This window comes from Sapajus apella, unplaced genomic scaffold, assembly GCF_009761245.1.
Source record: "Sapajus apella isolate SASKATOON/1434 unplaced genomic scaffold, GSC_monkey_1.0 scaffold159, whole genome shotgun sequence".
Taxonomy (NCBI): Eukaryota; Metazoa; Chordata; class Mammalia; order Primates; family Cebidae; genus Sapajus; species Sapajus apella.
This window is the reverse complement of record NW_022437099.1, coordinates 775,658-791,481: the sequence shown is the minus strand read 5'-3', so window position 1 is coordinate 791,481 and position 15,824 is coordinate 775,658. Positions and strand designations below refer to the sequence as shown.

The 15,824-nt window shown below is 40.7% G+C and overlaps 1 protein-coding gene across 20 annotated transcripts in view; it reads left to right on the top strand.

Moving 5' to 3' along the window:
• TRRAP (transformation/transcription domain associated protein) overlaps nt 1–15,824 on the top strand; it is a 135,680-nt gene that overhangs the window by 10,938 nt on the left and 108,918 nt on the right. For all 20 annotated transcript variants that reach the window (XR_004265030.1, XM_032266562.1, XM_032266576.1 and 17 more), the window contains 8 exons: nt 1,749–1,859; nt 4,215–4,319; nt 5,659–5,742; nt 7,883–7,939; nt 9,878–10,003; nt 11,545–11,622; nt 11,798–11,886; nt 12,732–12,828. Coding sequence is in view for 19 of the 20 variants with exons in the window: in XM_032266562.1 (XP_032122453.1) it covers nt 1,749–1,859; nt 4,215–4,319; nt 5,659–5,742; nt 7,883–7,939; nt 9,878–10,003; nt 11,545–11,622; nt 11,798–11,886; nt 12,732–12,828 (747 nt within the window). In the remaining variant the exon portion in view is untranslated. The remainder of the gene's footprint in view (nt 1–1,748; nt 1,860–4,214; nt 4,320–5,658; nt 5,743–7,882; nt 7,940–9,877; nt 10,004–11,544; nt 11,623–11,797; nt 11,887–12,731; nt 12,829–15,824) is intronic.

The window sequence follows — 15,824 nt, the reverse complement described above, 5'->3', positions numbered from 1 at the left end:
GGTGGATCACAAGGTCAAGAGATCGAGACCATCCTGGTCAGCACGGTGAAACCCCGTCTCTACTAAAAATGCAAAAAATTAGCTGGGCATGGTGGCGCGTGCCTGTAATCCCAGCTACTCAGGAGGCTGAGGCAGGAGAATTGCCTGAACCCAGGAGGCGGAGGTTGCGGTGAGCCGAGATCGCGCCATTGCACTCCAGCCTGGGTAACAAGAGCGAAACTCCGTCCCAAAAAAAAAAAGAACAGTAGAGAAAATGTTTCTGAGCCTCCATAAGGTCTTTTGAATTAATAAACATTAAAGACATACTAGTGGGATTGAACCAAATACCCTACTATCTGTAGTAATGGATAGTATTTTAGTTTTTTTTTTTAATAGACATTTTTAAGGACTTGTTGCCTTGAGCTGAGCTAGAAAAAATATCTTGAGATATTTAGAAATCTAGCTGAAGAACTTTCTCTTCTGCCCAAGCTGCTAAGACAAGCTATTTACAAATATATATATATAAAGAGGTGAGAGGCAGAAGAGGATAAGCCTGCATTCTGCTTTTATTGGAAGAACTGATCTAAGGCAACATAGTTCTGGCAGGTTTGTTGGAGAGGCTGAAATCATGGGCAGTCTGTGAACCTGCAGGAACAAGCATGTGGGTCAGGGCTCTGAGTGTGGACATGCGGCTATCTGGATTAAATATCTGACCTTTTTGAGGTTCTGAGACTTTATTCTCCTTTTTAGTATGCTTGCAGTTAACAGGTTACCTCAAGTGATCCTTTTACCTCAGCCTTCTGAGTAGCTAAGACCACAGCACAGGCATATGCCACCATGCCCAGCTTTTGTTTTTAAAATTTCTTATAGAGATGGGGTCTTGCTATGTTGCCCAGGCTGTTCTTGAACTAGTGGGCTCAAGCAATCCTCCTGCCTTGGCCTCCCAAAGCGGTGGAATTACAGGCCTGAGCTACAGTGCCCAGCCCTTCCTGTTTTTTTCTTTTTTTCTTTTTTTTTTTTTATTTGAGACAGAGTTTCACTCTTGTTACCCAGGCTGGAGTGCAATGGCGCAATCTGAGCTAACCGCAACCTCCGCCTCCTGGGTTCAAGCACTTCTCCTGCCTCAGCCTCCCGAGTAGCTGGGACTAAAGGCGTGCGCCACCATGCCCAGCTAATTTTTGTATTTTTAGTAGAGACAGGGTTTCACCATGTTGACCAGGATGGTCTCGATCTCTTGACCTTGTGATCCACCCGCCTCGGCCTCCCAAAGTGCTGGGATTATAGGCATGAGCCACCGTGCCCAGCCCCTGTTTTTCGTTTAAAATCACTGCTAGGATCAACAATAGATTAGCCTAGATTATAATGTAATTAATATACGTCGAATTAGCACATAATTTACATCTAATTAATAGTTTGCTTAGGCTCTTCATTTTCTAGATCAAACAACTGAGACTTAGAAGCTAAATAACTTCGTAGAGGTTTCATACTTAGATCATGTCAGAGCCAAGCTGGAACGGGTTCCAGGTTCAACATTTTCCAAAGCATTGGTATTTCTAATTTTAATAGTAAAAGTTAGCATTTCGTTCTCTTGAATTGGACTGCAGAAATACAATCAATTTAAAATTGTTATTACTAAAAATACAAGAACAAAAAATTTGCTTTTGGCTAAAATGTTTTATATTCCTTTGCAGTTACTATAATGTGTGAGTTTGAAATGAATATTCGTACACGTAACTGAATGGTGTTTTCCTTTATTTTGGCACAATTAGAATGTCACGTCATCTCCTCAGTATTCTACATTCCTGGAACATATCATCCCTCGATTCCTTACATTTCTTCAAGATGGAGAAGTTCAGTTTCTTCAGGAGAAACCAGCGCAGGTAATGTCAAAAAATACCAATGAGAAGACGAGGATGCTGTGGGCTCGTGAGCAGTTACGAATTAACTCAGAAAACTTACAGTTCCACTTAAAAATGAGAGGTTTTGTCACATAAGGATAACTTTGTTCGGGACTGCTGCCTCCTCAGTTACATGTCTTGGTTTGATTTTGTCTAGGCCATCTCTTACAGTTTAAATTGTTCACATTTGCCAACTGATGATGTATGTGTGAACACTGTTTATTATAACCCAGTGCAAATGTATACAAAAGAAGGAATTGTGGGGAATGCTGCCGTGTGAGGCACCCCGAAAATGGGCCTCACAATACGGAGGGCTCGAGCCCAGACACAGTGTCTCCAGTTGAGGCAGTCGAGCTATCGGAAAGCAGGAACAGAGAAAGACTTAGGTTAAAGTTAAACTTGTGGGCACTCACCAGATGGCCATGCAGTCATGAGATGCATTGTGTACGATAATTGAGCTTTCTACTAAGACCTGTTTTACGTATGTGATAATTGAGTTTTCTACTAAGTCATGTTTTACAACGCTGATTTTCTCTAGAAGATAAATGACTTACCCTTAGATGAGATAGTGTGACCACCTGTTCTGGTTAATTAAATGACTTGCCCCTAGATGAGATAGTGTGACTGCCTGTTCCGGTTAATTGTGTATCTGACCTTTCCATTGTTCTTACCCTATGATGTTGATTTTTCTACTTTAAAACTTTCTGTACCCCTTTGTCTCACGTAGACACATACTTAAAAAAGATATATATACTGACCCTGAACACGAATAAAGTTGTTGGTAAAGCATATGCTTTTCTTTTTTTTTTTTTTTTTTGAGACGGAGTTTCGCTCTTGTTACCCAGGCTGGAGTGCAATGGCGCGATCTCGGCTCACCGCAACCTCCGCCTCCTGGGTTCAGGCAATTCTCCTGCCTCAGCCTCCTGAGCAGCTGGGACTACAGGCACGCGCCACCATGCTCAGCTAATTTTTTGTATTTTTTAGTAGAGACGGGGTTTCACCATGTTGACCAGGATGGTCTCGATCTCATGACCTCGTGATCCACCCGCCTCGGCCTCCCAAAGTGCTGGGATTACAGGCTTGAGCCACCGCGCCCGGCCTAAGAATATGCTTTTCAACCCTCCAGACCCCATCTATCTATCATTCCTTGTCTTCCGCGCACCCCCCTATCCAAGTTGGAACCCTCTTGCAGGTCGAGAGCTCCTGGCAGACGTGCTCCCGATAAGGAATGACCCCTCCCATACCTATTGCCCAACTCCAATCTTATTATCTTATTAATATCAATTCCTTTTTTTTTTTTTTTTTTTTAAAGACAAGGTCTCACTCTGTCACCCAGGCTGGAGTGCAGTGGTGCCATCACAGCTCACTGCAGCCATGACATTCTGGGCTCAGGTGATCACCCAACCTCAGTTTCCCCAGTAGCTGGGACTACTGGTATGTACCACAATGCCTGGCTAATTTTTAAAAAATTTTTTGTAGAGAATGGGGGTCTTGCTTTGTTGCCCAGCCTGGTCTTGAACTCCTGAGCTTAATAGATCCTCCTTCCTCAGCCTCCCAAAATTCTGGTGTTGCAGGTGTGAGCCACCATGCCTAGCCTAATGTCAATTATTATAGCTCATAGTTAATTTTATTTTATCCACATTCCCCCAACATACTGTTCACACCTACCTGCCTTGATCATTTAGAAATAGTCCCGTTATACCACTTTTTCTGTTAAGTATTTCAGCATGTAGCTCTTAATAACTTTAAAAAGAATTCCCATAATATCTGCTTACTAGTAAATCATTTTTATGTCACACCAGTGCAAGACCTTCCAAATTTGACCTTTTTTAGTTTTCAGCTCCATAGGCAGAATCACAGAAACTTAGTACAGCTTATGATATAAGTAGTCCTTGGGCCCAAGGTAGTTGGCAATAGCATTATGGGAGCTAACCCGAGATCGTAAGGGGAGATTCTCCCCTTAGAATGTTTTTCTCTTTTATCTTACAGTGTTTTTTTTATCTTACAGTGTTTTTCTCTTTTATCTTAAATGGACTCCATGTTCATACACCATTGTCCTGTTGGAGTTACTGATAAGCCGTGGAAGAGGAGAAATTTGGCTTAGTTGATTTGATACACAGTCGTAGAAATATTGAAAATGATCACCTGCAGTACTTATTTTTGGTTACATTTCAGGAGTTCAGGACTGTTTCAAAAATTGGGTCTATTTTGTAGTGTGGTGATTTGTTCCTAGTGCTGGGTGTAAATAGCTGTGTGACACTTGCAGAATGTACAATAGTTAATTTGGAACCCTTGGAAGTATTTTTATCCTTACATTTATTTATTTTTTCTTGGCAGCAACTGCGGAAGCTAGTACTTGAAATAATTCATAGAATACCAACCAACGAACATCTTCGTCCTCACACAAAAAATGTTTTGTCTGTTATGTTTCGCTTTTTAGAGGTAACCTTTGAGAATTAACTCTTGTCGTATAGCCATATGCAAAACTTTCACTGATTTTTCTTATGGTAAAATTCAGAATTATACAACTGTTTTATCTTTCGCCCAAATTCTGAGTCACATGAGTAAAAATTTTTCTTAATGTCCTTTTTCCCCCATTTCCAACTGAGAAAGATTACTTAATTGAAAATCATTGTTTCGAGTTACTGAGGAATTGGCTAGATGTAGTAGTTACCTTTGAAAAATCTGTAGACAGCGAGTTGGGTGCCGGCCCACAGACTCCCAAGTGCATGGTTGACTTTTGTTGTTCTTTCTGTGTGTATCTCAAGTGAAGCATGTCACACCTAGTAGATGTTCATAGAGACTATCTCAGATTCTTGAGATGAATCCAACTGGTACCTTCAAAATTGTGTTTTTGCTTCTCTCAGTCTGTTTTGTTTTGTTTTGCTTTTTTGAGATGAAGTCTCACTCAGTCGCTCAGGCTGGAGTGCAGTGGTGCGATCTCGGCTCACTACAGCCTCCAGCTCCCAGGTTGAAGTGATTCTCCTGCCTCAGCCTCCTGAGTAGCTGGGATCACAGGTGTGCACCACCACACCCAGCTAGTTTTTGTATTTTTAGTAGAGATGGGGTTTCTCCATGTTGGCCAGGCTGGTCTGTAATTCCTGACCTGTGGTGATCCACCCGCCTCAGCCTCCCAAAGTGCTGGGATTATAGGCATGAGCCACCATGCCCAACCCTCTTAGCCTTGATGCAGTTAGATTTTAGTCGTGTTTTCTGGGCCCCTTGGAAAGATGAACTTGGATTCAGTCCTGGCTGGAACACTTTGTAGTTGTGTCGTGTCTGCCACATTGCTTAACTCCTCTGAGATTTTGCACCCTCACAGGTCAAGTGTAGGTGGAACCCCATCCTCACAGAACATTTGTAAGCATCAGTACCTGGTGCTTGCCCAGTAATTCTTTCCTGGCCTTTTCACAATATTTTCTAACATCAGTACCTGGTGCTTGCCCAGTAATTCTTTCCTGGCCTTTTCACAATATTTTCTAACAATAGAAAGTGTCATTTGGGCCATGAAGTTCTTAACCCCTGGTGCCATTTGCCACGAAGGCCAGCGCAGCCCCTGTTCAGGTTATTCCTGCAGAGCTGGCTGGTGGGATTCCCTGGAGGTGCACAGAAGCTTTCTGCCTGGGACAACTGTGTTCTCTGGGCTGATGAATTTTCAGCAAATCCAATAGAAGTTGGTTGATGGAGAGTGTGTGTGCAGAAAATGCTTAGAAAATTAGCCTTTAATCTTTAAAGTGAGTCCTTAGAAGTGTAACTTTCTTTAAATCTTTTTTTTTTTTAGACGGAAAATGAAGAAAATGTTCTTATTTGTCTAAGAATAATTATTGAGCTACACAAACAGTTTAGGCCACCGATCACACAAGAAGTAAGTTATTTAAAATCCTGATAGCATTTATAAAGTATGTCAGCATGTTCCTTCTGCTGTGAAATTATTTGCTCTCTTAAAGTTGACTGAACACATAATTGTTTTTAAGTATAGAAATACAGCCTAAGTTTGGATGTATTGGCAATTCTTTATGAGTTCAACAGTGATTTAAAAAATTGATTTATTGGCCGGGCGTGGTGACTCATGCCTGTAATCCCAGCACTTTGGGAGGCTGAGGCAGGTGGATCATGAGGTCAAGAGATCGAGACCAGCCTGCCCAACATGGTGAAACCCCATCTCTATTAAAAATACAAAAATTAGCTGGGCGTGGTGGTGTGCGCCTGTAGTCCCAGCTACTTGGGAGGCTGAGGCGGCAGAATCGCTTGAACCCACGAGGCGGAGGTTGCACTGAGCCAGGATCACACCACTGCACTCCAGCCTGCAAGACATAGCAAGACTCTGTCTCAAAAACAAAAAAAAAGTATATATCAATACTTTGCTAAATTGGTTCAGTAGTTGAGGTGTATTAAATGACCAAACCAACAGGTTATTTGGGTTGTTTGGTATTTACACATATTATATGCAAGTCATTTTATGTTGTACAAGGATTAAGATGTGGGCCCTGAAGTCAGAGCCGGGTTTGAATCTCAACTCTGCAATTGTAGCTATGTGACATTGGTTAAGTTTGTAACCTTTTGGAAATTTTTCTGTGAAATGAGGAAAATCATAGTTCATCCTTAAAATATTAATTGAAGAATAAGATATAAAATTTAAAGTTCTTAGCACAGTGATTGGCATCTACCTATACGGTAAACAGCAAGTATACATTTACCATAATTATATCTTCTCTGATGGTAACCTAAGTAAATGCCTGTTACAGATGATTTAAGATAGAAATTTATTATTTATTAAAATTATAAATTATTTGAAATAGAAATTAAAAGCACAAAGATGAAATAGGGTTCCTACCATCTCAAAGACAGGATTTTGTGTCTTGATGGTTTTCTTTCCTTTTGATTTTTTTCTTTTGAGATGAGTGTTCCTCTGTCACCCAAGCTGGAGTGCAGTGGCAGTCTCCACTCACTCTAACCTCTGTTTGTGGATTCAAGTGATTCTCCTGCCTCAGCCTCCCCAGTTAGCTGGGACTACAGACGCCCATTACCATGCCTGGCTAATTTTTTTTTTCTTGGTATTTTTAGTAGAGATAGGGTTTCGCCATGTTGCCAGGCTGATCTATATCTCCTGACCTCATGTGATTTGCCCGCCTCACCCTCACAAAGTGCGGAGATTACAGGCATGAACCACTGCACCCAGCCTTTTCTTTCCTTTTTCTCACCGTAATGTTTTTGTTTGTATATTTTTTACCTAACTGTGGTAATACTGTATATAACATTTTATAGCTTGATCATTTCATGTTAAGTGTAAGCATTTTCACAGTCATAACAAATTCTCTATAAAATTAATTAAAATTTTTTTTTTGTAGAGACAGGGTGTCACTTTGTTTCCCAGGCTGGTCTCAAACTCCTGGCCTGAAGCGATCCTTCAGTCTCGGCCTCCCAAAGTGTTGGGATTATAGGCGTCAGCCACTGTACCCAGCCACAATTATTTTTTAATGGGTACATAGTATTCTTATGGATGTCCTTATTTCTGGTATAAAAGGTATTTCAGATTTCTTAACTTAATGGCTATTATGGAATACCTTTGTTTACAGTTCCAGTAATTTCATGGACTAGCTTTGTAGGAGAATTACCGAGGCAAAGGCATTGAAGTTTTAATGCTCCTGTGTTAAACTGATTTCTAGAAAGGTTTCAGTAGTTTATGGTCCCACAGTATGTGAGAGTCTTTTATTCCATCCTGTTAAGCATTGTGTGTTACTATTTTTTGAAAGGCAGCAACTGGCATTTATTTTAATTTTCAACTCTTTGCTCTTCCTGAATCAGAAACTTGTTTTCTATTCATTAGTCCTTTATATTTACTTAACTTTTTTTTTTGGTTCACATCCATTGCCTGTTTGTATCTTGAGCCCATCATTTTCCTTACCGTTCTTATTTAGTAAGACAATTTTAACTTTTCTTATTTATAATAAGGATTTTCTGTTTATGAATATCTTTCTATAATGAAAATGTCTGCTTTTTTTCAGATTCATCATTTTCTGGATTTTGTGAAACAGATTTATAAGGAGCTTCCAAAAGTAGTGGTATGTTTTTACTATGTTTTTAATTTATTAGTTACATTTGTTTATTCCTTATTCCAAAGAGACTTTAGAACAGTTGGGTTGAAGAAATAGTGTGTGGAGAGGGGTACTGTTTTAAAATGGGGAATGTTTAGTGGTAGTTAAAAAAGCTAGTTGGGTAAGTCAGCCATTCAAAAAATTAGCTTTTTTAGTTTCTCTATTTAACTTATTATTATTTTTTTTTTTGGTACATAAAGGCAATATATTTTTATTATAGAAATTTTGGAAAAAATAACATTTTCATGATTCATTTACTTGTAAGCAACCATTGACATGGAGGTTTTGCTTTTGTTTTTTACTTTGTGAATTTTAAAGGTAGTTGATTTTATAGGATTAAAGACTTTTTGGGAGGTGATGTATATTTTCAGTGTTTTTTAATGTTACTAACATTTTTTTTTATCTTGTTAAGAACTCTTTACAAGCAGTGTCACAATGTACAGATTTGTGGAGTAGAAGAAGAAAATCTCCTCATCTCCTTGCTTATTAGAAGTAAACACTCTTGCCAGCTTGGAATAGCTTCTTCCAGACTCTTCTGGCAATCATAATTCTTTTTTTTTTTTTTTTGGGGAGTGGAGGGATGGAGTCTTTGTCTGCCCAGCCTGGAGTATAGTGGCACCATCTCAGCTCACTACAGCCCCCACCTCGTGAATTCAAGCAGTCCTCCTGCCTCAGCCTCCCAAGTAGCTGGGATTACAAGAGTGTGTCACCACACCCAGCTAATTTTGTATTTTTAGTAGAGACGGGTTTCACCCTGTTGGTCAAGCTGGTCTCGAACTCCCAACCTCAGCTGATCCACCCACTCCAGCCTCCCAGAGTGCTGGGATTATAGGCATGAGCCACTGCACCCAGCCGAAAGATTTCTTTTTAGTCTTTAAAAAGTTTTTAAGTTGATGTAGGATAAAATGGGCTCTTCTTGGCATTTAAAGGATTTTAGTCTGGGGAGAATGTATAAAACTTGAAATCAGTGACTTTGAGTTGTCAAGTCCTCCCACTTGCCCTCCTGTCAGAGCCTGAGTGCTGCTTTCCACGGGCAGCTGCTTTGTTGAACATGAAACCTAAAGTCTGCTGAGAGCGAAGGATGACAGTGAGGTCCTGGCTTTTAAAAATGTCCTGTGTTTTGGCCAGGTGCAGTGGCTCACCTCTGCAATCCCAGCACTTTGGGAGGCCCAGGCGGGTGGATCACCTGATGCTGGGAGTTCGAGACCAGCCTGGCCAACATGGTGAAACCACATCTCTACTAAAAATACAAAAGTTAGCCAGTGTGTTGGTGTGTGCCAGTAATCCCAGCTACTTGGGAGGCTGAAGCTGGAGAATCACTTGAACCCGGCGGGGGGTGGATCAGAAGTTACAGTGAGCCAAGATTGTGCCACTGCACTCCAGCCTGGGCCACAAAGCGAGACCCTGTCTTAAGAAAAAAATTTCCTGTGCTTTGCTTCTGTTCCCTCCTGATTTTTATTTAGAGAATGAAAAGTTAATCAGTGGGGACTGCCAGCCTGTAGTTTCTTCCCAAGACGATGCAGTGCCTTCTTTCCTACCTAACTGTGGTAGGAATGTAATATTGTTTGTATTTCATCATTTATTAGCCAGGGAAAAAAGAGTAGAAAATACTTTTAGGCAAACTTTGGCTTTCTCTTGTTGAAGGTGTGGAACATGGTCCCTGTCATGTCATCTTCTGGTCCTGTGTGAAGAGTAAACATCTAGTGTGTGTTGGTTTAGGCTTTAAAGGGCATTGGAAAATGAATGGCCGAGTCCAAATACTGTGGAGGTGGTGCAGTATAAACATGTAGAACATTCTGGTTTTTTCCACCTAAGAGTCAGGTTTTTTTTTTTTTTTTTTTTGCCTTTTTTTTTAAATGATTATTGGGTTTGACTTTAGGAAAAAATATTTCTATTTTTATGTAGAACCGCTACTTTGAGAACCCTCAAGTGATCCCCGAGAACACAGTGCCTCCCCCAGAAATGGTTGGTATGATAACAACAATTGCTGTGAAAGCCAACCCGGAGCGTGAGGACAGCGAGACTCGAACAGTAAGCGTTTCTGCTGTTTTGCTACTGAGTTGTTTCTACCCGTGGCTCCTATAGTTAAGATACTGGCCTGTTAAACCATTTAAGTTTTTTCTTTTTTTTCCCCTTAAATATGTGGAGGCATTTAAGACAAATAAACAAATGTGTGTGCCTGGCAAAGCATCACTGGTCTTTCTCTGCAGCATGGGAGGGGTGAACGTGACCTGTTGGGTGTCATTGATGCCAGGATAGAAAGATAAGGTTGTTGTCGAAACCCAGGATCATCTACCCTGCTGGGAAGAACAGCAGACCAGGCGTGGGGTCTCTGTACTGTCCCTTAGCTTTGAGTCTTTTGACATTAATAAAGTCCCTTAAACTAGAGATAAAAGCATATAGCTGAGTGACTGAGAGTGTGGGCTCTGGGACAGAGCGCTCCAGTACAATGTCCCGGCCCCACCTACTGAGGTTTTCTGACTCTAGGAAAGTTAATGAGCCTGCGTTCTGACCTTATTTTTCCTCTCGTTGTCTGAAAAACCCGTCTCACGGACTTTGTGAAGGTAATGCTGGCATGGTCCGCAGGTAACATATCATATTATATTTGTGGTGTCTGCCACATAGGTAACATGTTTTGAGCATTTACTATGACAATTTTTGTGATAAAGAATATTACCATGTTTGTTTTGCCAAAATGGTTGTGCAGAGTGTTTCAGTTCTAGAATGAACAAGAAACTTTGAATAAAGCTTTCCTTTTGTTGTTCTTAAGTTAGAAATTCGTTTTCTGAGTATCATTCCTTTATATTTTCTTTTTTCCTTGTCTGTCCATATCCATTGCCCATTTTTATTTGGAGCCTAACATTTTCGTTGTTTCATGAGTCCTTATATATTAGGACTGTTGAACTTTTCTATATCATAAGCATTGTCTGTTTAGAAATATCTGTGAATAAAACTGCTGGGTAAATTGTACTTTGTGCGGTTCTTTTAAATAAATAAAATCATAGCCCTTTGTTTTAAAAATGTCTCCGGTGATTTAAATCTCCAAGTTTTGACATATTTTCCTGTAGTGTTTACAAATGATTATGTAGGAAAATATGAAAACCTTTAGGCCAGGTGCGGTGGCTCACACCTGTAATCCCAGCACTTCGGGAGGCCAAGATGGGTAGATACCTGAGGTCAGGAGTTTGAGACCAGCCTGACCAACATGGTGAAACCCCATCCCTACTAAAAAAACGCAAAACTTAACTGGGTTGTGGTGGCATATGCCTGTAATGCCAGCTAGTCAGGAGGCTGAGGTGGAAGAATCGCTTGAACCTAGGAGATGGAGATTGCAGTGAGCCAAGATCCCACCATTGCACTCCAGCCTGGCAACAGAGCGAGACTCCATCTCAGAAAAGAAAATATGAAAACTTTTATATTAAATGATAGTTCTACATACTTTGTTTTCAACATAGTTTGGATCTTTTGTGACAAATATTTACAAAAAGGTGTCACTGTTTTCCCTTCTCTTTCAGTGGGCCATTTTAAATGCCACAGTGGTAACCTGGGTTCTACCCGTTTCTGTCTTCTAGCATTCCATCATTCCAAGGGGATCACTTTCTCTGAAAGTGTTGGCAGAATTGCCCATTATTGTTGTTTTAATGTATCAGGTATGTGTATTGCCTATTAGTCTCTTGGGTTTTGGGCTGCTTTAGGAGAAAATTGACATCTGGGGCAAAAAAAGGTGTATAATACACGCTCAATAATGTGATGATTCTTTGGTATGCCAGATTTTGTTGCCATAGCAGAATGTAGATGGTAAAAATCTGTTATGTTTGCCTTTAGCTCTACAAACTGAACATCCACAATGTTGTTGCTGAGTTTGTGCCCTTGATCATGAACACCATTGCCATTCAGGTGTCTGCACAAGCCAGGTAAGGAGTCACTGTAGCCAGCTGCCACAGTACCTGAATTCCAAGTAAAAATACACTTGCTGTTCTCATTCTTAAGACAGGAAAATTATGAGTGATAAAATTATGGTAAAATTGTATGCACTGTTGACTTTCTGAACCTGTGTTTTCAGTGATGATAGTTGTAGCTATTTTGGTTCTCAATTTGGAAAGATGAGATTATATCCTGTATTTTGGTGTGTTGTAAACTAGAAATATCGCCATGCATTACTGTGCTCACTAACAGCTATGGCATATGCAAGCCTTTCTCACCTTCAAGCCTTTCTTCTTGCTGGTTGTTCAGCATGAGTGCTAGAATGTTCTTTATCCCCTTGGTTCCCCATCAGCCTTAATCTCCAGTTAGGCTGTGTCCATCCTTTGAAGCCTTTCTTAAACCTAAGAATGTTCCTCCTGAGACCATCTTCACACACTCGCCTGACTTGCAGCCTGTCTGGCTGAGTCATTTGAGGGCAGGATCTGAGGAGGAAACCTCTTTGGCCATCGCCACAGCCCTAGTCTGGGTCTTGCACTCTGCAGGTGTACATGAATTCTTTCTGCTGACTAAGCGGACTGGCCTGGCCCTGGCTTTGTGGGGTTCACGTTGTAACAGCTATGAAATGGGTTGGAGAGCTGTTTGATATGTTCCCTTAAAACTTTCTGTTATTTGGAATTGCATGAAAAGTATAGACACCTTTGCTATTGCTGCTGTGTCGTTTGGGTCTCTGTGGAAATGAATCAATCTTTTGAGCTTTGTCATTGTTACAGGCTTTTAATTAATACTAACATCACCCAAAATTGAGAGCTAATATTTGTATTCTCTTTTCATTCAGGCAACATAAGCTTTACAACAAGGAGCTGTATGCTGACTTCATTGCTGCTCAGATTAAAACATTGTCATTTTTAGCTTACATCATCAGGATTTACCAGGTAAGGTCATTGACTTTTATGTCAGGTTTACTGAGATAATTTACATATAATAAGATTCACCTTTTGTGGGTGTCCAGTTCTAGGAATTGACAAATGCTTACAGTTGTTAATCTTTACTAACACATCAAAATATAGAACATTTCCATTACCCTGCAAAATTCCATTGTATACATTTGGTGTCAGTTTCTTCCCACCATCTCCATCCCCAGGTACACACCGATGTATTTGATCCCCATAGTTCTGTGCTTTCCAGAATGTCATATAAATGGAAATGTCCATTGTCTAGTCTCTGCAACCTTTTCAGTCTGGCTTATTTCACTTAGCAGTAGTGTTGAGATATGGCCTTGTTTTACTGATGATTCATTACTTTTTATTGCTATGTAGTTGTCTTTGCTTGGCAGCCTTAACAAAATCCCATAGGCTGGTTTGTTTACACAGCAGCAATTGTCTCACAGTTCTGGAGGCTGGAAGTCTGAGATCAAGGTTCTTGTTTCTGGTGAGGGCTTCCTTCCTGCCTTGCAGACAGCTGCCTTCTGCTGTGTCGTCACAATGGCGAACAGGGAGGGAGGGAGACTTCTTTCTTCCCCCTCTTACAAGGCCACAGTCCTGCCAGATAACGGCCGCAGCCTTATGACCTCACTGAACTTTCATCTCCTCATGAAGACTCTGTGTCCAGATACAGTCAGATTTGGAGTTAGGACTTTCACAGGGAATTTTAAAGGGACACAGCTCCATCTACAGCAGTAGGATCCCATTGTGTGGATGTATCACGGTGTGTGTTTATCCATTCACCAGTTGATGAGTATTCAGATTATTATGTTTTGTTTTTTTTTTTTTTTTTTTTTGAGACGGAGTTTCGCTCCTGTTACCCAGGCTGGAGTGCAATGGCGCAATCTCGGCTCACCGCAACCTCTGCCTCCTGGGTTCAGGCAATTCTCCTGCCTCAGCCTCCTGAGTAGCTGGGATTACAGGCACGCACCACCATGCCCAGCTAATTTTTTGTAGCTTTAGTAGAGACGGGGTTTCACCATGTTGACCAGGATGGTCTCGATCTCTTGACCTTGTGATCCACCCGCCTCGGCCTCCCAAAGTGCTGGGATTACAGGCGTGAGCCACCGCGCCCGGCCTATTATGTTTTTAAAAACAGCTTTATTATTTATTATTTTTTGTGACAGAGTCTCACCCTCTTGCCCAGGATGGAGTACAGTGGCACAGTCTTGGCTCACTGCAGCCTTTGCCTTACTGGTTCAAGCTATACTTGTGCCTCAGCCACTCCTAGCTGGGATGACATGCATGCACACGCCTGGCTAATTTTTGTATTTTTTTGTAGAGGTGGGGTTTGACCGTGTTGCCCAGGCTGGCCTCAAGTGATCTACCTGTCCCAGCGTCCCAAAGTGCTGGGATTACAGGCTTGAGCCAGGCCTAAAAACAGCTTTATTGAGATATAGTTTATGTATCATAAAATTCCCCCTTTAAGTATACAATTCAGTGACTTTTAGTTTAGCCACAGATTTGTACCATTACCACCGTCCAATTTTAGAACAATGTCATCACCACAAAAAGAGACCCTGTTCCATCGGTAGTCTTCCTTGACTACATGCTCCTGGCAACCGCTAATGTACTGTGTTCATGGATTTGCCTTTTTCATTTTTGGCCATTATTAATAAAGCGGCTGTACACATGTACATGCAGAGTTTTGTATGGACATGCTTGGTTCATTGACTTTTGCTGCTGTTAGAAGTTGTGTGTTGTGGCAGCTAGGTGTGAGAGAGATTGGAACTTAAACGGCATTGTCAATAAAACTGATAAAGAAGCTTTGGGTGCTTTTTGAGGAGCATGTATGGTGGATTTTTGTTTCATTTTTCATGCATAGTTGTGTTCTTATTTAAATCATAAGAACTTGAAGGAAAAAATACCTTACTTCCTTACAGTGTTTTTAAAAAAATTCTTATGTGGTCAGTTATGATTGTTCCATAGTATGGAATAAATTGAGTACTGATCTGTATTAATGGAATTGGATTATAATGTACACTTTTTGTAAGGCATTTATTTCAGAAAAATAAAAGTGAAAATATACATGCTGAATTGTTTAGGATAAAAACTACTTTTAAAAGCATTTGGAACCACCCCCCCTTTAATGTATGTAACTAGATAATGATACCTTACATGAAGAAAATGGAACATTTGGTGCAAAAAGGCTAAATTAGGTACCCCTTGGTATTTTAATCAGCTTGCGGTATCTTAGAGCGGCCTTCTGCTGACACCTCAAAAGAAAAAGATTGTGATTAGTGCTATTCTGAGTTGGCAATAAGTTGACTCCAGTGTTGCTCACAATTTATGTTAGTGGGATGACTAAGTAAACAAGTAATTACTTTTAAAAAATCTTACAAGTTTGGTGTGGTGGCTCACACCTATAATCCCAGCAGTCTGGGAGGCCACGGTGGGATGATTGCTTGAGCTCAGGAGTTGGACGCCAGCCTGGGCAACATAGAGACCCCATTTCTACAAAAAATGAAAATTAGTCAGGCATAGTGGTGTGCACCCTTAGTTCCAGCTACTCGGGAGACTGAGGTGGGAGGATGGCATGAGCCCAGGAAGTCGAGGCTGCAGCGAGCTGTGATCACACCACCACACTTCAGCCTGAACAACAGAGCAAAACCTCATCTCTTAAAAAAAAAAAAAAAAAAAAAAAAAATCTTGCAGTACTTTTGTCTTCCTGTTCAACAGTGAAAGTAATACATGTTCACTGTTGAAAGTTGGGAAAATACAGAGAGGTACAAAGAAGGCATCCACAGTCTCACCATATAAAAGAAACTGCCGTGTGGCTGCACATCCTTCCCTTATGGCATTGTATACATGTCACACATACAATTAAAACTTTTTAGATATTGTGTAAGAAGGCCTGCTACTTTTTGAGGGTCATTTGAGTCAAACTTAGTCTACTGAATTTTTGTTTGTTTGTTTGTTTTGGGTTTTTTTTTTTTTTTTTTTTTTTG